The sequence below is a fragment of the Salvelinus fontinalis genome, chromosome 35 (assembly GCF_029448725.1).
Source record: "Salvelinus fontinalis isolate EN_2023a chromosome 35, ASM2944872v1, whole genome shotgun sequence".
Lineage (NCBI taxonomy): Eukaryota > Metazoa > Chordata > Actinopteri > Salmoniformes > Salmonidae > Salvelinus > Salvelinus fontinalis.
Window position 1 is genome coordinate 28081650 of NC_074699.1, and position 26081 is coordinate 28107730.

General features: G+C 43.2%; 1 protein-coding gene across 1 annotated transcript in view; it reads right to left on the reverse strand.

The window, feature by feature from the left end:
- LOC129834659 (protein naked cuticle homolog 1-like) overlaps positions 1-8805 on the reverse strand; it is a 44887-nt gene extending 36082 nt beyond the window's left edge. The window contains exons 1-3 of the mRNA XM_055899851.1: positions 8327-8805; positions 8167-8199; positions 7748-7887 (exon numbers count right to left, since the gene is read on the reverse strand). Of these exons, the coding sequence (XP_055755826.1) occupies positions 7748-7887; positions 8167-8199; positions 8327-8351 (198 nt within the window). The 5' untranslated portion in view covers positions 8352-8805. The remainder of the gene's footprint in view (positions 1-7747; positions 7888-8166; positions 8200-8326) is intronic.
- Positions 8806-26081: the final 17276 nt, after the last annotated feature.

The following is a 26081-nucleotide window of genomic DNA, read 5'->3' on the forward strand; positions in this document are numbered from 1 at the left end:
GAAACTGGCTCAAATTAAGATCCTACATCTGTACTTGCTTTTTAGATCTGTTGTTCTGTGTCTGATGCATCCACACATCAAAAGGATAAAGAGAAGCAAGCATCTCATCGTGATGATGTCGGCGTGATTAGCTCTATATTTAGATGGATAATCTGCTAATTAGGCCTTTCACTGATACTTAATATGCACACGCTCATCAATTCGATAAGCCATCTCAAAACTGGAAGCTATAAACTCTGTCACAAAACTAAGGCCAAGGGAGAGTCAGAGAAAATATCAATCCGTGGTCCGTAGTGTTAAAATTACACAAAAAAAGTAGCTCTTCTAGCATACAAACAAATCCTACTGAAAGCCAAGCATCATAAGAGAAGAGAGAGGAGAAGAGAAACAATTCCAATTGATCCTGGGATATCTGTAGCTCCACAGTGAGCAGATATTTGGGGAAACAAAGCCCAAATCTCAGTTGCTAATCCCTGGGGATTCAGAGCACATTCCAGGGACTGCTTTGATCTCCTGAGTGCATCCGGACAGCCCATCCCAGACACACGGCATCCTCATACACACGTCTCATGCGGTCCCCCTGCACACCCCCATACCCAATCACTATTTTTACACATTCACACATAAAAATAATCAGATCAAAACATCACACAGACATGGAACCCAACAATAAACCGAGACAAAATCAACAATGGAACAATATTGTGAAGATACTCAACCTAAAATGAATGGAGGAGAACCGTGTGAGATGTGTGTTGTGATACTCCTGTGCTACAACAGAAAGTTGTAAACAACAGAGCCAACAGATCTAATGTATGTATGTGTATCAATACTTTTACCTCATTGAGTATATCATCTCTTTTCACCGAAACCATTTCCGGCAGTCCCATTCACAACAACCAATGAGGTTTATCCGCTTCACATTGTCACATAGGGTGAAATTTCTCCAGCTATGCAATCTATGTGACACACAATCCGGGAAGTGACATTAATGCCACCTGCATCTCCTCTCCCTCCCAGTCCCCCATATACGTAAACAACAACCCAAGACTTCCTCTCCTCTCTTCTATTCTCATTGGAATAACAGAGCCAGGTGCATGTCCCCCTACTCCCCAGCCCTCTCACCAAAGGCAAACGCTTTCTTTACTTAGACCACAACTCCAAACTTCTCCCAGCCTCTTCAAAGACCAACAACAGGCCTGTCCTCCCAGGGGGTGTGGAGGGGTACGGCCTGATGGGAGAGGGGCATATGACACACTGTCACGCACAGCACATAGGGGGACAGCTGGTGGGAACAGCACAGGCATGGGGAGAGGACAGAAAGCGAGAGAGGACAGAAAGCGAGAGAGAGGAGTAAGCATTTGAAAGGTGCATTCAGCACTGAGACAAGGACCCTGTGCTTTTGTGAAGACAATAAAAAAAACACTACAGGAGAAGTAAGAAAAGAAGCTAGGCCACAGAAATGCCATGTCTATTATCAGACTCAGAGGCTGAGGGTAGCACATTTAAAAGCTTTACTTCAAAAATCAGAGCGCTGGCACCCAGTGAGAAACACGGGGATGTGGGCAGAAATTCTACTCTGTGATTCATTTCGGAATGCTATTAGTTGTCAGATGTACCTTAAGATATTTGGTCCCAGTTTTGTATGAGTTTGGAACCTAAACCTTAGATGGAAGGTTTTTAAAATTGTGCTTTGGAATTGTCAGCCCAGAGCAGGGGTTTGGCGACTCCAGCAGTAGCATCACTGGGGGCCTCCTTTTACTACACAGAGGGTTAGGCCTCACAGAGGGGGCCTCTATATATCCACCTCCCTGTCCCACTTCAAATGCAGTCTAATTTCATCAGCAACAACCAGGCAAGGCCACAGGGTAAACACAAGAAAAAGATGGAGCCTGAGAAGGAAAATGGGAGAGTTTGAGAGGAGAGAGCTGAGATGGGGGGGGGGGGGGGGGGTTTAGGGAGGAGGAAAGTTACTTGGCAAGGGTGTGGGGGAAAACGCCTTAACAAATCATCAAATTAAATCTTTTCAAATTTGCTTTCAGCACATTGCAAATTCCTCAGACAGACCACTGGCTTAGGGTACAACTCACAACACTGCCTGAAGAGGACCGGAGAAGACAGGGGAGGGCGGGAGACCTTCAACACCTGGGCTTAGAGACTTGTTAAGACCCAACAAACCAGACAGGCATTGGAACTGCCAAATCATAAACTGTTGACTTCTCTACTTCTTATTAATAATCTAGATTACAAAACTTTGAGATATAAAAACAGCATAGTAAAAAACAAAAAATGTGCTTAGAGTCAAATAATAATTCCGCCATGAATTATGGTGCGGTCTCGCTTTAGCGCACGCTGTATGCTTGAAGTAACGTTAACGTGAAGTAACGTTAATTTTAAAAATGTAACCCAGCGATTGCATTAAGAACTAATTTGTCTTTCAATTGCTGTCCAACCTGTATTTTTTTAGTCAAGTTTATGAATAGTTTTCGATTAGAATAGGTGCCTCTCCAAGATGGCGCCGGACAGATTGCTTGAGGTTTTGGACACTATTCTCATTGTATAAGCATGATTTGTGCCGCTAAATATGCACATTTTCGAACAAACTCTATATGCATTGTGTAATATGATGTTATAGGACTGTCATCTGAAGAATTCTGAGAAGGTTAGTGAAAAAATTAATATATTTTGGTGGTTTATACATTTTCGCTATTTTTGCCTTGAATCAATGCTGTTGTGATGTTTGCTATTGTGGTAAGCTAATATAACGCTATATTGTGTTTTCGCTGTAAAACACTTAGAAAATCTGAAATATTGTCTGGATTCACAAGATCTGTGTCTTTCATCTGCTGTACGCTGTGTATTTTTAAGAAATGTAGCTAATACACGATGGTCTCTGTAGTTATTCTAGTCGCTTTGGTGAGAGTTGTGATGGTGGCTGCAATGGTAAACTCTGATTTATACCTGAAATATGCACATTTTTCTAACAAAACATATGCTATACAATAAATATGTTATCAGACTGTCCTCTGATGAGGTTGTTTCTTGGTTAGTGGCTATTTATATCTTTATTTGGTCGAATTTGTGATAGCTACTGATGGAGTAAAAAAATGGTGGAGTAAAGAAGTGGTGTCTTTTGCTAACGCTAACGTGGTTAGCTAATAGATTTACATATTGTGTCTTCCCTGTAAAACATTTTAAAAATCAGAAATGATGGCTTGATTCACAAGATGTGTATCTTTCATTTGGTGTCTTGGACTTGTGATTTCATGAACATTTTATTATATGATATCCCTGTGGCTTTAGGCTAGGCTATGCTAGTCAGCTTTTTTGATGGGGGTGCTCCCGGATCCGGGTTTGTGAGGCGTTAGAGGTTAAACAGCCACCACTAACATTTAGTGGCTGCTGCCAACATACTGACTCAACTCCAGCTCACTTTAATAATGGGAATTGATGGAAATGTATGTAAAAATGTATCACTAGCCAGTGTAAACAATGCCACTTAATATAATGTTTACATACCCTACATTACTCATCTCATATGTATATGTATATACTGTACTCTATATAATCTACTGCATCTTGCCATCTTTATGTAATACATGTATCACTAGCCACTTTAAACTATGCCACTATGTTTATATACCCTACATTACTCATCTCATATGTATATACTGTACTCGATACCATCTACTGCATCTTGCCTATGCCGTTCTGTACCATCACTCATTCATATATCTTTATGTACATATTCTTTATCCCTTTACACTTGTGTGTATAAGGTAGTAGTTGTGGAATTGTTAGGTTAGATTACTCGTTGGTTATTACTGCATTGTCGGAACTAGAAGCACAAGCATTTCGCTACACTCGCATTAACATCTGCTAACCATGTGTATGTGACAAATAAAATTTGATTTGATTAGGTACTGCAGTTTCCCCCCCCAAACTGCACATTTCATTTGGATGCTGCTCACTTCCATTTGTCAACAAAACAAAAACAAAGGAGCTGGGGAAAACAATGGCGCTGTCTCCCCTAATGTGGATTCTATCTTTAAAGGGCCATAGTCTGGAGAGAAAATGTACTCAGCTCACCTGTTGTGGACCTCACATGACAATACCAGCTGTCCTTACTGCTCAGTCCCACATAAAATAACTCTGTTAACTTACATTTTGATTTAAAATACATAAGAACAAGTGAGTTTAAAATAATCTATATGCACTAAATCTATATGCAAGAAAACTTTTCTTGACTCTGGAGTCTCTCCTCTCCCTACCACATAACACAACTCAATGCATATATACCTCAACCAATGATAACCTTGCTAACGTAATCAGCTCTACAAAACAAACATGTTCCATAAAAGGGCATTTCATTTTAATGGAGGTAGGCTATGGCAGTAATCCCCTCTCTCCTTTCAAGAATATGATAGTTTGGTTTGGGAGGTTTCAGATCAAAAGGATTCCAGTCTTAGACTCCCCGCTGCTGCCACCATCTGACCCACATTCTCCTGGACCCCAGTTCAGCCGGGAGGCAAAAAGAACACGGCCTATAAAGTATATGTATCAAATACAACATGGGCAGCTTTTAAAGGCGAAGAGGAATGTTTGCATTGCATTCTCACCTGGCAAAGGTTTTAGCCCTTTTTCATTGGACAATACTATGGGGTTAGGGTATTTACTACGACTTGGAAAGCAGTAACTTCCACAAACAATCCTGTCAAGTTTTGTAATGCTAACGCTTCATGATAATGTTAAGTTATAGATCATTTATAAGACATTTGCTAGTTAATCTCTCACAATTTAGAAAAATTGACTAATTTCAAGCATTGTCATACTTAAGTGTTTTAAAATCTTTAAAAAACTGAATAAATCTGAAATGCCAAATGGTCCCTAAAAATAAACACATGAAATGCCATGTCAAAGCAAACAAAATATTAAAAACATTACAATGAAATATTCAAGTTCTAAAGACCACTTTGTTGTAGGGAAAAAACTAAGGGAAAAGCATCCCAAAAAATATTGATGTCAGGAACACTTTTCGTCCTATTCTATTAATTTTCCCGCAGCGCTGTGAAAGCCATTAGGCACATAGAATTAAATTATTTGTAAAACAGAAAAGCCTGCGAGCTCAAATTGTTCAAAACCATCCTACTTTTTCAGTGGGGTTCCTTTTCCATCCTGGCCAAATATCACTTCACACCATCTGGCAAATTAAAAAAATGCTCTACAAAACAATCCCACCCTTTCACATGTATCCCACAATGCCCTCTGGTGAGTCTGCTGAACTGAAGAGGGCCCATGGATACCCTAACCGTGCCTAGAGGGCTGCTACACTACACGGAACAGAACACCGAACCCCTTCCTACCCCGATGGTGATGATGATGTCAGACGGAGGGTCTGATTACAATATGAAGATGTTTATTAGAGGCCTGACAGCATGTCAGGCTTAGTGGCTTTGACACCATGTGCATGCAACAAGCAGACCTGAGACTGACCCCATCACGGCACTCAGTGCTACACTTGATCACTCGCACGTCAATACAAACTGGGCATAAGTCATAAAAATCTCAGCCCGCTGCTTTTCCCGTCAACCTCCCTGGGCTAGCAGAGCCTCACACCTTCACAGCCCGCTGACCAATGTGCTGCTATTAAAAACACCTCACGGCAGGGATAGAGAAAACAACTGTGTACTTTAGACAGGTTGGACTTTGATCAAGATATTTTGCCAGCGTGCACGAGGCTGATTGTCACTCCCTGAAGGAGTCCTTGACTTGGCTCCTCACCAACATATCTCTGTGTCTTCCTCATATCAGAGACATTTAAATGAAATGAACCAGACTGGTCTGGTATGCGCTGCCATTGGTCACTTCCTTATGATAATGACATGATAAATCAGAAGAAGCAACGCAAAACGAGGCATATGCTATTACATAAAAGATTCAGTTAAGATGCATTGCTTTGTGTGCATTGCCAAAGTTTCAAAGTGCTGGGGTGATAAATGCTTGGGATAATCCAACCAGAGAAACAACGGCAAATACCTCTTGTTCAGTTAACACAAGGCTTTTCATGCACACAAGCATGAGCAGCTCACTAGAAATGCAATGTCCATGAAATAGTGTGACAGTGAATGCATGATTCTCATTGAACGCAACTGCAGCATGAAATGTAGCATGTAAACATCCTAATGGTGGTATGTCTGGTCACAACATGATGGCCACATTGCTGGAGAGAGCGTATTAGCTTCCCTCTGTTCCAGTGGGCTGAGTGAGCTCAGTAGCTGAGAAGTGGAAAAGTCCTAGTGGATTTTTTGATGAGCTCTCAATCCTGAAAAATGCTGCCTTTGAGAAGTGAGCATCCCTAACCAAAGAGGCTTACACCCGGCTCCTCTGAAGCTTTTCCAAAGTAGTGCACTATATAGGGAATCAGGTGCCATTTGGAATGCAACCACTGTGTGTTTACCGGGATGACAAATCTGAAACAGACATGACCTCCACCACCTCTACCCCAGCCTTACAATGCAGCCCTGTCACCAGTCTGTCAGACTGCAATGCTTTCAACTCAGCCGTGATCTATTACCTAGAGTATAAACTTTAGCAGCATCTGTTCTTGGTGGTGTGACACATTTGTTCCCATGCACCAAAAGTGTCTGATGATTCGACAGTTACCAAAGCAAGCATTGTGTAGCAAGTCAGGGCTCCTTTTGTAAGAAGTTGTATTAACATATGCCGTTTTGTACTGCATGTTGAAACAAACATGGCTGAAAGACTGAAAAGTGCTGTGGGAAAGATATTTGTTAATAGAGTGGTTCAAACACAAGCCTACAATGTTTTCCCTCTTAAATATTTGGTCTATCATGTATATGGGGCCAAGTGTGTACTGTCAACAGCCATGTCATGGTGTTAACATGTCACACTTTCATTTTCCAGAATCACAAAACATCCTTAACTGTTTACAATGGGAATGAAATTAACACACTGATAAGAATGTCACAGGTAAACAAGAGGATGAAGTTCGTGCACACAGAATTTTAAATAGCAGCTTTTATCTTGCCACACCTGCATGAGACCTCTAATGTGCTACTGCATTCAATCAGTTCCATGTGTCTGGATGAGAGTCAAGAATGTCTATCTATGTTGTCTAGCCAACAAAGCAAATAATGATTATCTAAACAAACAAAAAAAGACATGCAGACTATCCGTGTGATGTCAGCTTTATATTATCAATCATTTGTCATTTTTTAATTGAGATTATTAGTCTGGCCTATCCCTCAACTAGCCTATAATTAAACACACTGCTACTTTCTTTTTACAACATTTCTGGTTTTCTTTTCAACTTCTGCATAATGCACAGAATACATATAAATAACCAAAATTGCTTGAGAATGTTATTGAATAAGTCTACGTCAGAAGCTGACTTTTTGCTTTACAAGTAAGTGTTTGAAGAAAAATTAAGCGGGCAACATCTGAAGATTTGTAGCCTATTTATCAGGTATTCTCATTCCATTGGTGTACTGCAATAAGGTTACTGAGAATCTACTTTTGTATATATTTATTTTTAAACTACTTAATTCGAAACAACCGATAAATTCAGCTAAACTTTAGACTACAATTTATCCCAGTAAAAATTAATTGTAGCCTTGGCTAAACCTCGAATGGGAAGCTAAGAAAGTTAGGACCGTACAGGCTTCATTGTATCAACAATCTTGTTTTTGAAATCATAATAATTTATTGAAACATTTATTTAACTTACCTGAGTAGACAAGCCGCACTTATTTGTGTGGTGACAGTCCTGTTGCTCAAGCCGCGAGCCCGTGCAATAGTATTTCTGTTTCACGAGCCAATCGTCAATTCCTTTCCTTGCCAAACAGGCATTAACTACAAAACTGTCGCCTGAAATCAACATAAAATGTGCATTATTACAATGTAAACAACATGTTGCGGTTAGGTTACTATATAACATCTTTCTTCAGTATTGTGTTTTTTTTTCTAACTTTTTTTGAATGACTGCAGACTTCGTCTGATGTTGTCAACGAGTCGGTCATTATTGGTGCATGGATAAATGGGATGATAGACTGGAAATACTTTTAACAATGTATATTTTCAACAAATATAATAAAATAGACAACAAATATATAGCCGGTCTTAAGTGTAGGCCTGTGGGCTACTCACCCTCCGGACTTTCCCTCGGTTTACAAATCGCAGCTTTTCGGGACAATTGTCGAGAGAAACAGAGAACATAAAGATAGGCATTACTCGAAAGTATTACCGCAAGTGAGCATTCAATTCAACGATTAGGGGTGACATGTTTCGGTAAAACATCATATCTTACCATGTTTCGAGTGAAGTTTACCCATTTCTCTGCATTGAGTTGGGATTGAAAACCATCAAATGTATTTATAATCCAGAAATCAGCGATATCCAGACGATATAAGAAGCGTCCGTAAAGAAAGCAGCAGGCTGCACTCAGTACATCCTACGGCAACAGCGCCACACTAGTCTTTGATCCGAAGAAAGCTCCCCCCTTCGTCTCCCTTCCAAGCGTAAAGGAGGCGGTTACCAAAACCCGCACTTCAACCGCTGAATGAACATGATTGACACTTCGCCCAAGATTAGACGATTTGCAGGCAGGCCCTCTTCTGTTTTATTGGACGAAGGCGGCACATGAAAGCCAGCCGAGATTCTTTCGGAGTTTCCAAATATAAAAAGAGCAGCAATGCAGCAGCCCCCGTCACCACTACCACCATTCCCAGCCAGCCAGCTAGGCGCAGTGGTCGAAGAGCAGCAATGCAGCAGCCCCCGTCACCACTTCCACCATTCCCAGCCAGCCAAGTAGGCGCAGTGGTCGAAGAGCAGCGCAATAGCGCTTAAAAGGATATTTCGCAGGAGGATAAAAAATAATGAATAAAAACATGTCTTTGATTAATAGACATGCAAACATAATATTTTATGAATCATACAAACGTTGGGTTAATTGCTTCCTATAATAACTTGTTTACATTTTTTTTCATAGTTCACACTGTGGGAGAGAGTCCTGAATAAACAACAAATTATATTTATAGAATACAATTTCTAATATTTATGGCACTTATAGAACACTTTATGATCCCAGTTTTAAAACTAAAATAAACAGAAGACAAACTAATTTGAGGCATACATTTGATAAAACATAAATGCCCTTCAGACGTTTTACAACGTACTGTATGAGCCTGTTGACAGCACAGTTTAGAGACACATCACATTTTTGTATGTATACAATACTAGCTACATTTCAAATCTCATGAAGTCCCATACAACTTTGAGATTTGTTCAAGGTCTTACAAAAAAGGCAATTATTGCTTTCACAAAAAAAGTGCACAATTTCACAGGATGGCTCCCACGTGGCCCAAGTGTAATGGCCCCTAAATTATCCCGGGCCTCTATAACGGTCAAGGCTATGTTTAAGTTTTACAGGCCTGATCAGCCTCCTGCAGCAGTTTAGATCTACCAAGCCAGGCAGCCACCTACACCCCCAACCCACATGCCTGGACAGTGTGCGAATTACAAGGGGGCTCAGACCCCCGAATGAGACATGAGCTCCCCTAAATGCAGCAAAAGTCAAACTTTGGGGGTCTCTAATTTAACCATTCTCCTATTTGTTTAAAATGCTATTTTGTACTGATACAGTGGTAAATATGAAATTAAAAGCTTATTCCAAATGAAACCAACACCCCACACCTCTGTTATGGTTTAAACAAGTGACAGTTGTTTCAGGTTCTTTCAAATCACATTCATCTTTCTACTCCCCCTGTCTGTCTGTCTCAAGCTTTCACAAGCACACTTGCAACAGTATCAACTGGGTCCAGCAAACTTGCAACATTGTTTCAACTGGGCCCTGACAGTTTCCATGCAGATGAGCTCGGGACAGACACAGCTGTATTTGAGTCCTGTATATCAGCCCCTTTTCACGAGTCCAACTTTTTTTTAAGCCATATTAAAAGATAATACATGTTTACTGTTAAAATACATGTCTTTACTATTAGGCCCATTACATTTTTAGTGCACTGCACAAATAGGATGTCCCTTGAAAAAAAAAGAGACCCCCAAATTTAACAGTATAATTCGCACTCTGTGCCTGGGTGTGCGGCTCCACGGCCTGCTCTCTGCTAGTCCTTCCCTGGGGCTCAAGACTCCAGGCCTGGCTTGCACTCTGCTGGTCCTACCCTGAATTTTTACATTTATTTAACCTTTATTTAACTCAGCAAGTCAGTTAAGAACAAATTCTTATTTACAATGACAGCCTACCAGGGAACAGTGGGTTAACTGCCTTGTTCAGAGGCAGAATGACAGATTTTTTTTTTACTTGGGGATTTGATCCAGCCACCTTTCGGTTACTGGCCCAACACTCTAACCACCAGGCTACCTCCCGCCCCAAAGGCTCCAGGCTATGCTCCATTAGCAGCGTCTGCCTCTGACAGGCCCTGGGCCCTGCAGCAGCGGATAAAATCACTGGCACCGGGGCCTCCACCGAAATCATAACTGCTGGCAGTAGCCGCAAAACCACTCAGGTCGACTGCCTGCCTGCCTGCCTCTCAGACATGGTTCAGCAAGACCAAAGAGTGTAGTTTCTGAATCAGCCAGACCGGAGTCTGTAGATCTGGCTGGATAAGAGTTGGTAGAGTGAGTTATGACACTGTGGAGTACATGTTAGAGGAAGGGGGCCTTCTCTCGCTCCTTCACTGGAAACTTGTGGTCTCTCTCTCTCTCTCTCTCTCTCTCTCTCTCTCTCTCTCTCTCTCTCTCTCTCCTCTCTCTCTCTCTCTCTCTCTCTCTCTCTCTCTCTCTCTCTCTCCTCCTCTCTCTCTCTCTCTCTCTCTCTCTCTCTCTCTCTCTCTCTCTCTCTCTCTCTCTCTCTCTCTCTCTCTCTCTCTCTCTCTCTCTCTCTCTCATCCTCCCCCTCTATCTGTATTCAGATGCAGTCGAGCCTGAAAACATTCGTGGGAGCAGGTCCATGTGGGAGGTCTGGTCTCAGAGTGTGTGGTGTGGTGTCGGTATGGTATTCTGAGCACTATACCAGCTACCTGCACAGGAAGTCTGCTAAAGTAGTGCACTGAGAGAAACTTTACTGTGGTTTCATTTAAGTTAAAGCAAGTGGGATGTTTTTTGAAGGGGAGGTCATGTTGAATAATCTAATCTCCTCCCACTTTTCTGGGGGATTTTCGCTTCTTGGAAGATTCAAATGTACATACAGTGGAAGCAGCAAGCTTGTCCCTGACACCAGCCACCACAGACCCCATCCAAGTGCATTTCCACTAAACAGCGGTTTTCCGCATCCTGAGTCTATCATCACGTTGTACCAGAGGAATCAGGCCTCTCTCTTTGAACTCCTCTGCCAAAGACACGCAGATGAGCTTGTTATTATAGCCGCTCGGCTCGCTTGCGTTTGCTGGGAACCAAGGCCTGCCCCTCTGACACACTTCCTGTTCTTTGAAGAGGCCAACGGAGAGATGGCTTGGTGTCCCGATTTCCGAGCCTGGCGCTTTGATGCCTGGGAGAGGAGGTGGAGGGGGTTTCAAGCCAGAATTCCATTGCACGGATGGATCTGAATCAAACTCCAACCACCGACACCCATTTATTTTGCTTTTGTGCACTGGGCTACTTTCAGCTCCATTACCCATCATCCCGCTATGGAATGGACCAAAAATATATTTCAAAGGGGTCATCTTCTTATTCATGTGTATCTAATAACATACTTGATATGTAATGTACAGAGCAGTGCAGTAATCTCTGTCTGGCTCTTCAGAGAGTAAACAAGATAACAACAGTCACATAGAGGTGAAAGGAAGGTGCTCTTTGAGGTATAAGTACACAGCGGAAGAAGAGTGTAGACTGAGGTCTTAAGATGGACACCTGCCTGGCTGTCAACCTATTTATCGACCACCTTGGTGGCCAAGCCCAGTTGATTCCATCCAGTCTTCTCCCTGGCAACAGAAATAATAGGGGATATTCAGCTCCCTGGATTCAGAGGGAAATAATGCTTTGTCTGTGTTTATGTCCTTGTAACAATGTTAGGGAGGCTGCCTGGGGTGCACACTGGATGCCACTTCAGTGAGGAGGGGGTGTGGAGGGAGCACATAGAGAGAGGGCCTGGCTTCTAGCTGAGCAGCTGCTGGGCGCTTAGAGGACAAACATGTGACTGTTGCCTTTTTGTAGCAGGACAAAAGGAGGGGGGATGTTGTAAAGGGCAGAAGACAATCGTGATTGAAGTACAGTGTTGGTTTCTGGAGTGGTGGTGACTCAGCTGATTGTGGTGAGCTCAGCGTGTGATGTGTCAGGCGAGGGGTCTTTGGGAAGGAAGCTCTGGCCTGTCGTGTGTATGCCATTCCATATGCAGAGCGCCGCCTATGGTCATCCAGTACTGAATTAATCTACAAAAAAAATGATGGACTCAGTGTACTGTAACCAGGCCCCCAGTGTCCGGTCTGGAGCGTGAAGTCATGAGCTCTGCTGGTAGCAACCTAGCGGTGCCAAAAGCCCTGGTCTGCCCTAGAAAGCCTACTGTATGTAAATTACGATTGCCAGATCGGGCAAAAAAAAACTTTGACGCCCGTATGGGGCTTTAAAATGTGTTTATTATGATCAAGTTCGGTTCTCACTATGAATTATTAAGTTTGCTACAAATCAAGATATTTAATTAAATAGTTATCCTTTCTGGCACAAACCAATCACAGACCGGCAGGCTACGAGGAGGCTCTGTCACGTTCGTCGTAGTGAGAAGACCAAGGTGCAGCGTGATATGAATACATACTTTTTTAATTAACGAAATAAACACTAAACACACTAACAAAATAACAAAACGAACGTGAAGCTATATATTAACAAGTGCTGACATGCAACTACATATAGACAATAGATATACAAAAAACCCTAGACAAGACAAAACCACACATACCACCCTCGTCACACCCTGAACTAACCAAAATAATAAAGAAAACAAAGATAACTAAGGTCAGGGCGTGACAAGCTCACACTCGCTTGCACGCTCTTTGCAGACCTAAGGGTGTGTGTGGTGTGCTACAGTATCCAGATGAGAGCGCGGAGTTAACGAGCCTGTCAAGTGGAGATGGAGGGGCTGATCAATGGCTATAGGGCTGACAGAGGATGGACATGGAGGATTGGCTCACACTATGTTTGAAATATCAATGTAATATGCAATTATAATTTAGTACATTTTGAATTCCAAACTACATCATATGTCTAAGGTTATTTTTTATGATGACAAAATGATGCAGTTGCACAAATGATAGTCTACAATCATATAAAAATACAGAATTGAGCTAAAATAAATATATAATTTATATATAGTCTCATGGGGTAATCCAATATAGCCTAACTGAGTTGTGATGCGATGGTAGCCCATTACCTTTTTATTTTCCGGTGGAAGGATCATGGTCATATGATAGACTAGAAAGGGTACTCACACGCACTTAACTTTACTGCAATTTGAGTTAGATTTTACAAAGACAGTCACCATGCCAACATGTTCTGTATTTAATTGTACTGATCGCCACTCGAAAGAGTCTAATCTTAATTTTTTTCTGGTAAATCAGTCGTCATTTTGATTATCATAGTTAATATTTGCTGTCCATTTTATTCTCCAATGTTGACCTGGCTAGGTTCTAGGTAATGCTGAGCTTTCAAATGAACCTTCTGCTGCAAAGGTTTAACAGTAGGCAAGCATTAGGTTATTGCATGATTATGCAGGTTATGGGCATACCTGATCGATTTAGCTAATTTAATTTGGTCGTCTTCATTTCGTGACAAGCAGTAATAAGATGATGGCTTTAATGTCCGTGGTTGACACTCTCAGGCAGGATTTAAACGACTACATCAACTATGATCCTTTGCTAGTTACGGTCACTTTCACCATGATCCTTATCGATTTTTTGGGTGCCATTCAGCAACATGGCGGACTTCAAATTAAAATACTTCCGCTTCATGTGCCATCCAGTAGCAGTGCGTGGGTAAAATCCCTGGGGAAGCCAAGCCAGAAAAAAAGTCATATTACAACATATGTGTTGTGATAATTGTGTTTGCTCTATAACCTGTTAGTTCATATGCCTTGTGACCTTATATGCCTAAGGCTGAGACATTAATAAGACACAGTGGCAGAATAACATCAACCACACCTTAGTTTTATCACTAAACCGGAGAGAAACCTCTGTCCAGTGAAGTCCACAAAGCATATTGCATGTAACAAACAGTTAGATGACCTACAGCATGGTCATGCAAGTTAATGTTTCCGACATTTTCGGACTAATAAACAACTATTGATTTACAGCCATTGAGAGTTACTGCAAACAGGAGCTGCCTCCACTATTCCAGCACCATTTCAACTTCAACATTTCAGCATCATAAAATCACCTATGCTTAGTCTAATACAGCGACAACTAAAAGATACCAAAAACAATTTAGTCCAATCAACTTAAGCTAAATATGATGTGGCTGTCCATGGTTCTGATTTGTGTGTATGTTTGCATTCCTGCCTACTTGTAGAGAATCCTTCATGTTGATGAAATGGACTCTGTCAGACAGTACACACTTTTATTTTTTGTTGTCCTAGGCTCCCTGGCTAAAATGCTTGCTCGCTAGCCTAACTTCATTTCATAGCTGTGAGCAACATTAGCAAGTTAACATCAGCCTTCTACATCTAGCTGTCAGACCCTGATCTGTTATACCTGTCTTTGTGCTTGTCTCCAGGTGTCGCCCATCTTCCCCACTTATCCCCTGGGTATTTATAGCTGTGTTTTCTGTCTGTCTGTGCCAGTTCGTCTTGTTTGCCAAGTCAACCAGCGGTTTTCTCTCAGCTCCTGGTTTTCCCCAGTCTCTCTTTTTCTCGTCCACCTGGTTTTGACCCTTGCCTGTCCTGACTCTAAGCCCGCCTGCCTGACCACTCTGCCTGCCCCTGACCTTGAGCCTGCCTGCCGCCCTGTACCGTTTTGGACTCTGACCTGGCTATGAACGCTTGCCTTTTGTCTATCACTTGGATTATAATAAATACCAGAGCTCAAACCATCTGCCTTCTTTGTCTGCATTTGGGTCTCGCCTTGTGTCGTGATACTAGCTCCATATTGAACTTCCATCCTCTCAGTCAAGGGGCACAATGTATTTTATGGTTGAATCAGAATCACCGTTATAATCATTGGCCAGTACGGAGAATTAAGTAAAACCACAAGTCCAAACCCCTATCTCCATCCATGGCTAATTTAGGAAAGGGCCAATTGTAGGACAACAACACAACGATATGCAACAATTGAAGTCGTTTCTGTCGATTACGTATTTCTCTGTGATAGGAGTGAAGCCAATTGCAAACTGGCTTCCCTTGACATTTTTTCTTTGGTGCATTCACAGTTGAGCTTGCTCAGTTTAGCTCAACGCTGATTGGTTATTATTTTATACTTTTTTTTATTAAGGGAGGCCAAATGCTTACTGGCTTACCTTGCATTCAATGCTGCAGGTGGCAACAATATCATACTCTTTATGACCAGACCGCTTCAGATAGATTGCCTACAGAGACAGAGGTCCACTGTTTCGCGCTCTCTGATGCTTTCTCTGGTGAGATACAAGGAAAATTGTGTAAACACAAAGAGATGAAATATACATTATTTTATATGTTTATTTGAATTTTTCTTGGTCATTTTATGGAAGGGAGCCTGGCTTCCTTTGGCATCTATGAATACACACCACTGGCGCCATCGGACATTTTCTATAGGGATATTGTAACGGCTTTCTTTCTGGGGTGAAGGAGAGGACCAAAATGCAGCGTGGCTAGTGTTCAACATGATTTAATAAAGAAGAGACAATAACGTGAACACTATACAAAATACAAAATAACAAATGTGAAAACCGAGACAGTCCTATCTGGTGCAGAACACAAAGACAGAAGACAACCACCCACAACTCCCAACACAAAACAAGCCACCTATATATGATTCTCAATCAGGGACAACGATTGACAGCTGCCTCTGATTGAGAACCATATTAGGCTGAACACAGAAACAGACAAACTAGACACACAACATAGAATGCCCACCCAGCTCACGTCCTGACCAACACTAAACAAGCAAAACACACAAGAACTATGGTCAGGACGTGACAGATATGTGGATGACATCAGCACTACTATCTTGTGGTTTTAATGTCTGAGTGTAACACTGCTATGTAGCATTTAGGCCTATCATTATTATGGAAAATAGCAGTAGACATGTACCAAATCAAGACAATGATATTTTGCATAATTCTAGGTGTGAGAAGTTTTTCCAAAACAATTCACCCACCAAAGAAATCCCATTGTGTACGGAAATACCCCATTGTCACACAAAGCTACACTGACATTTTCACATGTATTAGAAGATCACTACAGACCATATCTCCCCCTGCATATTACCACTTCCATTATCTCATATCATCTGCTTTATGTTTCTGGCTAGGCCAGATATCAACACTTATAACAAGATACCACATTGTATTAGATTAAAGTGACTGTGGATCATATAATGCATCTTCAAGTATTATATACAAATTCCCACTATGGATGACCAAACATATTAATACACATACCTAATTAAATGTGTATTCCATATGTTTAAGTTGATCTAAACTGATAAAGCTATCATCTTTTCAAGTAATTTGTGTTTTTAGACATGTACTGGAAATATGTTTGATTGAACTCTTCAAGGAGAGTGTTGGGGTGTCTGAAGTGACCAGCTGCAGACTATATTTCCAACTCTGACACTTTTATGCTTAAATGCAGTTTTTGCGATATCAATAAAAACTTAATGAAAGTAGAAGGCAAAATTAAAACTGAAGGTGCTGCTGAACTGGAATATATGCATACCTTACAAATAAAGAATCATCCTGCTTATTACTTTTAAGAGACATATCTAAATTAGCTGCTGATCTAGTACTTTATGTTATTGGCTTGTAGTGTAAAAGAGGGGAAACTCTGGTGTCCCACTTAAATATTCCTTTTTATCTAGTAAAGGCGGCATGTAAAAACACTCTTAATAGGGCCTTAAGCCCTCAAAAAAGAAATCTGCTAAATGTGCCTACAGTATACAAGACAGTAATGTAGTAAATGACGTGTAGTGTGTAATAACAAAGTTAACGTACGCTGTCTGCCACAGACTTTCAGTCACAGTTCCAGATGGTTCTATTCATTTTTCCTCTCTGACACAAAACCTTGTCCCAAATTTAGCTCTACTATAACCAATACCTCTTCTTTTTCACAATTTTCTGCACCCGGCACTGACTCTGGTTCCTTTTTGAAGCAGTGGGGGTGTAGCCCCATCCAGAACGAGGACACAATTAGTGTATTCAGCCGAAAACAGTGGGGATCCCCCTTTGATGTGGGGATCAAATGAAGGAGCTGTGTGTTTTTGTCCAAAATGACAGGCTTGCCAGGTTTACTAATGGGTAGCTAATAGAAAGAGAGGTTTATGATGCTCATTAATTACACGGCCTGTCATGTGCTGGAAGGGGAGAAAAGCGGATAGGAAGAGAAAGGGAGTGGAGCGCAACGGAGGAAGGGGAAGGGGATGAAGGCAGAGAGAGAGTGGGGAGGAGGTGAGGAAAGAGGCTGGGTGTACTAATTTGTGAAAGAGACATTTGGGAATGGGAGATGAGTGTAGAAAGAGTGAGGGGAAAATTGGGGACAGAGGGAGACAAACAGACAGAACAGGCGGGATGGTCTGTAATGGTCTTGGGGTGAAAGAGTGCTGGGGCAAAACCTGAGGGGGAGAGAGAGAGAGAATCAGAAAGTAAGAGAGAGAGGAACAGAGAGAGAGTAGAAGAAGAAAGCTGAATGGAGAAATAAAGGGAGAGAAGTAAAAAGGGAGGAGAAAAAATAATCCTTTCCTGAGATAGGAGAAGCCACCAAGACAGGAGCTTCAAAGAGCAGAGAGCCACTCTCGTGGGAGCACGCCGTAAACCTTTCCACATCTTCAGAGGGAAATTCAGTCCCTGATCCAAACACGCCCTGGCTCTCAGCACCCACGACTCTGCAGGCGTCCGAGGCTCGGCACCTCCTGGGGTGGCTCGCACACTTCCAAAGAAACGCTTCCCTTTGAACTGCTTGGCCCCACGTTGAGCAGCGATGGCGATCTGCACATAAGGTACAAATGTGAATGGTTAATGAGAAGCAGCAAAAAACATCAGAGCAGTGCTCTGCCACTCCTACTAGTCAGGGGGAGAAAAATACAGAAATCTCTCTCATATCACATTGAATCAGCATCAGCTCATCTCACACAAACCCTGTCTCTATAGACGTTGATTTGTCCTCTCAAACTGTGGCATTAACAAAACCCCTTGTCCTACTAACGGAAACCTATTCTATCCTACATGTCTGTGAGGTGTGAGTTGTGATGTAGTCACTAGTGAGTATCACAGTTGATTCCACCATGGGTAAATGAGGTGTTGCCAGATTCTATTGAGACTTTACTGCACAATCAGAGCCAAAATCCCACCAATTGAATCCACAAAAAGTAGCCCAATTTTACAGTGCATTATACAGCCTGATCACTAGAAATAGACTTCGATTTCAGACGTTTGAAAGAGTCCTGAGTACGTCGATATATGCCTTCCTCAGCAAAAAAAAAAGATTGCTCACCATTGGGAATGAACTCGTGATGCTTGGAGATGAAGCGCACTGCTATGACCACCGCGCCACTTTGGAGATGAAGCGCACTGCTATGACCACCGCGCCACCTTGGAGATGAAGCACACTGCTATGACCACCGCGCCACCTTGGAGATGAAGCACGCTGCTATGACCACCGCGCCACTTTGGAGATGAAGCACACTGCTATGACCACCGCGCCACTTTGGAGATGAAGCACACTGCTATGACCACCGCGCCACTTTGGAGATGAAGCACACTGCTATGACCACCGCGCCACTTTGGAGATGAAGCACACTGCTATGACCACCGCGCCACTTTGGAGATGAAGCGCGCTGTTATGACGACCGCGCCACCTTGGAGATGAAGTGCACTGCTATGACCACCGCGCCACCTTGGAGATGAAGCGCACTGCTATGACCACCGCGCCACTTTGGAGATGAAGCACACTGCTATGACCACCGCGCCACTTTGGAGATGAAGCACACTGCTATGACCACCGCGCCACTTTGGAGATGAAGCACACTGCTATGACCACCGCGCCACTTTGGAGATGAAGCGCGCTGTTATGACGACCGCGCCACCTTGGAGATGAAGTGCACTGCTATGACCACCGCGCCACCTTGGAGATGAAGCGCGCTGCTATGACCACCGCGCCACTTTGGAGATGAAGCGCGCTGTTATGACGGCCGCGCCACCTTGGAGATGAAGTGCACTGCTATGACCACCGCGCCACTTTGGAGATGAAGCGCGCTGTTATGACGACCGCGCCACCTTGGAGATGAAGCGCACTGCTATGACCACCGCGCCACTTTGGAGATGAAGCGCACTGCTATGACCACCGCGCCACTTTGGAGATGAAGCGCACTGCTATGACCACCGCGCCACCTTGGAGATGAAGCGCACTGCTATGACCACCGCGCCACTTTGGAGATGAAGCGCACTGCTATGACCACCGCGCCACTTTGGAGATGAAGCGCACTACTATGACCACCGCGCCACTTTGGAGATGAAGCGCACTGCTATGACCACCGCGCCACTTTGGAGATGAAGCGCACTGCTATGACCACCGCGCCACTTTGGAGATGAAGCGCACTGCTATGACCACCGCGCCACTTTGGAGATGAAGCGCACTGCTATGACCACCGCGCCACCTTGGAGATGAAGCACACTGCTATGACCACCGCGCCACCTTGGAGATGAAGCACGCTGCTATGACCACCGCGCCACTTTGGAGATGAAGCACACTGCTATGACCACCGCGCCACCTTGGAGATGAAGCGCACTGCTATGACCACCGCGCCACTTTGGAGATGAAGCACACTGCTATGACCACCGCGCCACTTTGGAGATGAAGCACACTGCTATGACCACCGCGCCACTTTGGAGATGAAGCACACTGCTATGACCACCGCGCCACTTTGGAGATGAAGCGCACTGCTATGACCACCGCGCCACCTTGGAGATGAAGCGCGCTGCTATGACCACCGCGCCACTTTGGAGATGAAGCGCGCTGTTATGACGACCGCGCCACCTTGGAGATGAAGTGCACTGCTATGACCACCGCGCCACCTTGGAGATGAAGCGCGCTGCTATGACCACCGCGCCACTTTGGAGATGAAGCGCGCTGTTATGACGGCCGCGCCACCTTGGAGATGAAGTGCACTGCTATGACCACCGCGCCACTTTGGAGATGAAGCGCGCTGTTATGACGACCGCGCCACCTTGGAGATGAAGCGCACTGCTATGACCACCGCGCCACTTTGGAGATGAAGCGCACTGCTATGACCACCGCGCCACTTTGGAGATGAAGCGCACTGCTATGACCACCGCGCCACCTTGGAGATGAAGCGCACTGCTATGACCACCGCGCCACTTTGGAGATGAAGCGCACTGCTATGACCACCGCGCCACTTTGGAGATGAAGCGCACTACTATGACCACCGCGCCACTTTGGAGATGAAGCGCACTACTATGACCACCGCGCCACTTTGGAGATGAAGCGCACTGCTATGACCACCGCGCCACTTTGGAGATGAAGCGCACTGCTATGACCACCGCGCCACTTTGGAGATGAGGAGGGACCAACTCCATTTAAAAAATATCCATATCTACTCATACCGTTTGTCGATCACACAAGCTCTCTCATATGGACAGCAAGTATGCTATGTTATACTAGGGGTATTTTGACATGCATAGTTGACATGTTTTGATAATACAACCTATGGATTACAGAATAGTTAGGAATTTTCATGCGAGACAGAAGTTAGGATTTTGGGTTCAGTGGGATTGGGACTGGAAAGGAAAATAGCCTAGGAGGCTCTAGGACAGGAGAAGATATAATTTTCCCTTATGCCTCTTTGGATTGTCAACTGACTTCTTGTCTGTGACAGATATGCCTATGTAGTGAATTGTGCATAGGCCTATCACATTTGTGACTATCTGAAGAGTCACAATGACAGCTCAAAGAGGCACACATTCTTTTATAGGCTATACTGTAGGGGTTTCCTGTAGGGTTTATTAACTACATTCGGGTCGCGTGTACAGTCAATTATGTCAATTATGCATTGTGCTTTGAATTGATGTTGTCTTTGTGTAAAGTAAATATGCTAGGCTAAAGGCTTCTATGCTACAACATGTTTGGACAATGTGCTATTTTTTTGCTAGTCTGATGCTGCACATGTTGTGTAGGTCTATTTTGTAGGCCTATTATTTTGTAATTTCCCTGGTCTTGTCATTTTATTTTTTGGAGAAATGTGAAGAAAGTTCCTGGGACAGTCCTGGGATCCCGGTTACCCATGTTAATCCCTAATCCATAATATATTGAAATTTGAAAGGAAACTATGAGATCTTGTTGGCATTTTGAGCCTGTATGTAGCAGTGACTGGGCCTAGGCCATGCAGTGATCTGTGAGTGACCAGGCTTCTCTCTCCTCCCTGCAGGGCTGGACACCAGCAGGGCTACAGTGGCTTGTGTCACGGCTCCTCCTCTGCAGTGCAGGGGGCGGTTCCTCCTGCAGGCAGAGGAGGGTTGTTAGTGATTGGAGTCACCTGGGCTCAGGGTATTTATAAACTGTTTCACTAATCACCTCTCTCTCTCTGCTCCTCCAGGTATGATCATGTTTTGTTTGTTCCTTTGTAGTTTTGCATAGTTTCCACTCAGTCATGTTCACACACACATATTCACGCATCCATGCACTTTACATACACCTTACATTATGATACTTCCACACCTCATTCCTTTTTCTTAGTTTGAAGTTAATAGTTTTGTTTATAATAAAGAACACTTTTAATTGGCCTATACCTGTTGTTTGTGTCCCCTCATTTTTGTCACAGGCTATGAGCCGGCTTGTGACACTTGCGTAAGTATTCACCCCCCTTGGCATTTTTAATATTTTGCTGCCTTACAACCTGGAATTAAATACATTTTGGGGGGTTTGTATCATTTGATTTACACAACATGCCTACCACTTTGAAGATGCTAAATATTTTTTCTTGTGAAACAAAGAAGAAATAAGACAAAAAACAGAACTTGAGCGTGCATAACTATTCAACCCCCCCCCCCCAAGTCAATACTTTGTAGATCCATCTTTTGCAGCAATTACAGCTGCAAGTCTCTTGAGGTATGTCTCTATAAGCTTGGCGAATCTAGCCACTGGGATTTTAGCTTATTCTTCAAGGCAAAACTGCTCCAGCTCCATCAAGTTTGATGGGTTCCGCTGGTGTACAGCAATCTTTAAGTCATACCAGAGATTCTGAATTGGATTGAGGTAGGGCTTTGACTTGATCATTCCAGACATTTAAATGTTTACCCTTAAACTACTTGAGTGTTGCTTTAGCAGTATGCTTAGGGTCATTGTCCTGCAGGAAGGTCCCAGCCTCCGTCCCAGTCTCAAATCTCTGGAAGACTGACACAGGTTTCCCTCAAGAATTTCCCTGTATTCGCCATCCATCATTCCTTCCATTCTGACCAGTTTCCCAGTCCCTGCTGATGAAAAACATCCCCACAGCATGATGGCGCCACCACCATGCTTCACTGTGGGGATGGTTATCTTGGGGTGATTAGAGGTGTTGGGTTTGCGCCATACATTGCGTTTTCCTTGATGGCCAAAAAGCTACATTTTCGTCTCATCTGACCAGAGTACCTTCTTCCATATGTTTGGGGAGTCTCCCACATGCCTTTTGGTGAACACCGAACGTGTTTGCTTATTTTTTTCTTTAAGCAATGGCTTTTTTTCTGGCCACTTCCGTAAAGCCCAGCTCTGTGGAGTGTACAGCTTAAAGTGGTCCTATGGACAGATACTCCAATCTCCGCTGTGGCGCTTTGCAGCTCTTTCAGGATTATCTTTGGTCTCTTTGTTGCCTCTCTGATTAATGCCCTCCTTGCCTGGTCCGTGAGTTTTGGTGGTCAGCCTCTCTTGGCAGGTTTGTTGTGCCATATTCTTTCTATTTTTTAATAATGGATTTAATGGTGCTCCTTGGGATGTTCGAAGTTAAGGATATTTTTTATAACCCAACACTGATCTGTACTTCTCCACAACTTTGTCCCTGACCTGTTTGGAGAGCTCCTTGGTTTTCATGGTGCCGCTTGCTTGGTGGTGCCCTTGCTTAGTGGTGTTGCAGACTCTGGGAGGGGCCTTTCAGAACAGGTTTACTGAGATCATGTGACAGATCATGTGATACTTAGATTGCACACAGGTGGGCTTTATTTAACTAATTATGTGACTTCTGCAGGTAGTTGGTTGCACCGGATCTTATTTAGGGGCTTCATAGCAAATGGGGTGAATACATATGCACTGTCACGCCCTGACCATAGAGAGCTGTTTATTCTCTATGTTGGTTAGGTCGGCATGTGATTAAGGGTGGGTCATCTAGGTGAATTATATTTCTATGTTGGCCTAGTATGGTTCCCAATTAGAGGCAGCTGTTTATCGTTGTCTCTGATTGGGGATCATATTTAGGTAGCCATTATCCCATTGTGCTTTGTGGGATCTTGTCTATGTATAGTTGCCTGTGAGCATTATTTATAGCTTCACGTTTCGTTTGTTCGTGTTGTTCTTTGAAGTTTTCTATTCCATAATAAAGGATGGAAACCTACTACGCTGCATCTTGGTCTGCTCATTTCAACGAACGGGACATGCACGCACCACTTCCGTTTTTTTTATTTTTAGAATTATTTGAAACAAGTTATTTTTTTCATATCACTTCACCAATTTGGACTATTTTGTTTATGTCCATTACATGAAATCGAAATAAAAATACATTTAAATTACAGGTTGTAATGCAACAAAATAGGAAAAACACCATGGGGGATGAATACTTTTGCGAGACACTGTACTCACTCCACCATCCTCCACACTGGTTGGTTTATTTAGCTAAACTCTGAGTCTCCTACACATAGAGGCCTGGATGGCCATGGAATTCATTATCCCAGGCCCGGAAACGAGCCGCCTGTGTTTTCAATAGTTTCACCACGCTTTGAAAGTGCACTCTCTTTCTCTTTCTCTCTCTCTCTCCTCAGGTTCAATCGCTAGAGGACCACGTTCGAATTGCGGCCACAGTGTTATATCAACCTCAAGGCATTCGCCGGGAGCTGCTTTGCGGCCGTGGCTGTAGCCCACACAGAAAAACAAAGGGCAGCTAATACCCAAATATTTACTGGGGCTTATCCACAGCAAAGAGGGCTGTTTGGAATAACATGGCCCAGGGTTTGACAGTGTTTGGTGGGGTGGGCCCACGGGCTCTGGTTGTAGAGAGAATCCTCTCCACGGGCCCTGAGCTTACAACCTTTCACACACAGACACACGGGAAGCCAGGAGAATGTTTTTTTCCCCTTACACAACGATGGTAGGGAGAATAAGGAAAGAGGGACCATTGGAGGGAGATGTAAGGCTGATAGAACTATGTAGAGGGGGGAGAAGGATGGAGAGCGAGAGAGAGGCAAACCTGTCTCTCAAGAGAAAACAGGTTATGTGCACACTGCCCACAAAATGAGGTGGAAACTGAGCTGCACTTCCCAACCTTCTGCCAAATGTTTGACCATATTAGAGACATATTTCCCTCAGATTACACAGACCCACAAAGAATTAGAAAACAAATCCAATTTTGATAAACTCCCATGTCTACTGGGTGAAATACCACAGTATTCAATCACAGCAGCAAGATTTGTAACCTGTTGCCACAAGAAACGGGCAACCAGTGAAGATCAAACACCATTGTAAATACAACCCATATTTATGTTTATTAATTTTCCGTTTTGTACTTTAACTATTTTCACATCGTTATAACACTGTATATATAAATAATATGACATTTGAAATGTCTTTTCTTTTGAAACTTTTGTGAGTGTAATGTTTACTATGAATTTTTTACTGTTTATTTCACTTTTGTTTATTATCTATTTCACTTGCTTTGGCAATGTAAACATGTTTCCCATTCCAATAAAGCCGAGAGAGAGAGAGAGAGAGAGAGAGTGTGTGTGTGTGTGTGTTCCGGGGTAATTTATCTCTCAGGGAGATACAGCACCAAATCTCCCAGACACCCCTAGGGCCTGAGCCTGTAGCAGAGGTGAAGGGAGGAGCCTGTCTTGACTGGGCTTCGTCGGGGGGAGAAGAGCCAATGGAGATGGGTGGTGGTGCTGGATCCAATGTTGACTCCAGAGTGGTGTACTACGGATTTAGATAGAGGAGTTAGCGAGCTAACTTTGGTCAACTCTGAGTTCAACTCGGGGGAATGGTAACACAAAAGTGCCTCACTTTTTAGTTAAGTACATTTCTATGGCAACACATCCTTCAGAACTCACCTGCTTTGGGGCAGGCTAATTCAGGGCTAACTCCACTTTTCCTGAATGAAGTGTTTGAGCCGTGAGTTGAGGAGAAATCAAATTAGATGCCCTCCCTCTCGCAAAGAGTGCGTCATCATCCCTTCATTCTCCGGACCATATTTGAGGAAGATAACTGATTAAATATTTGAATAATCATATGTTCTTGTGTATTAAAAATAGTAATATTCAAAAACATATCACAAGACGGCACTTTTAATATCCTTTTTCACACCGTAGCCTGCTGATTTTCAGGTTGTAATTATTATAATAATTTGGTGGGTGCTTATATTTGTTCTATTTCAAACAAGTACAAGTGTGTAGTCGGACGTATGTGTGAATTGGAAATGTTCCTTTGCACTCACAACTCCCCCTGAGATACCCTCGGAGAGTGGGGTCATGGCCAAAGTCTGCCATCATCAACGGTGACCCTGGTTCCCAAACTTATTATAGTCCCGTACCCCTAGTCCCGTACCTCCAATGCGTACCCCCTCTAGCACCAGGGTCAGCGCACTCTCAAATGTTGGTTTTTACCATCATTGTAAGCCTGCCACACACACTATACAATACATTTATTAAACATAAGAATGAGTGTGAGTTTTTGTCACAACCCG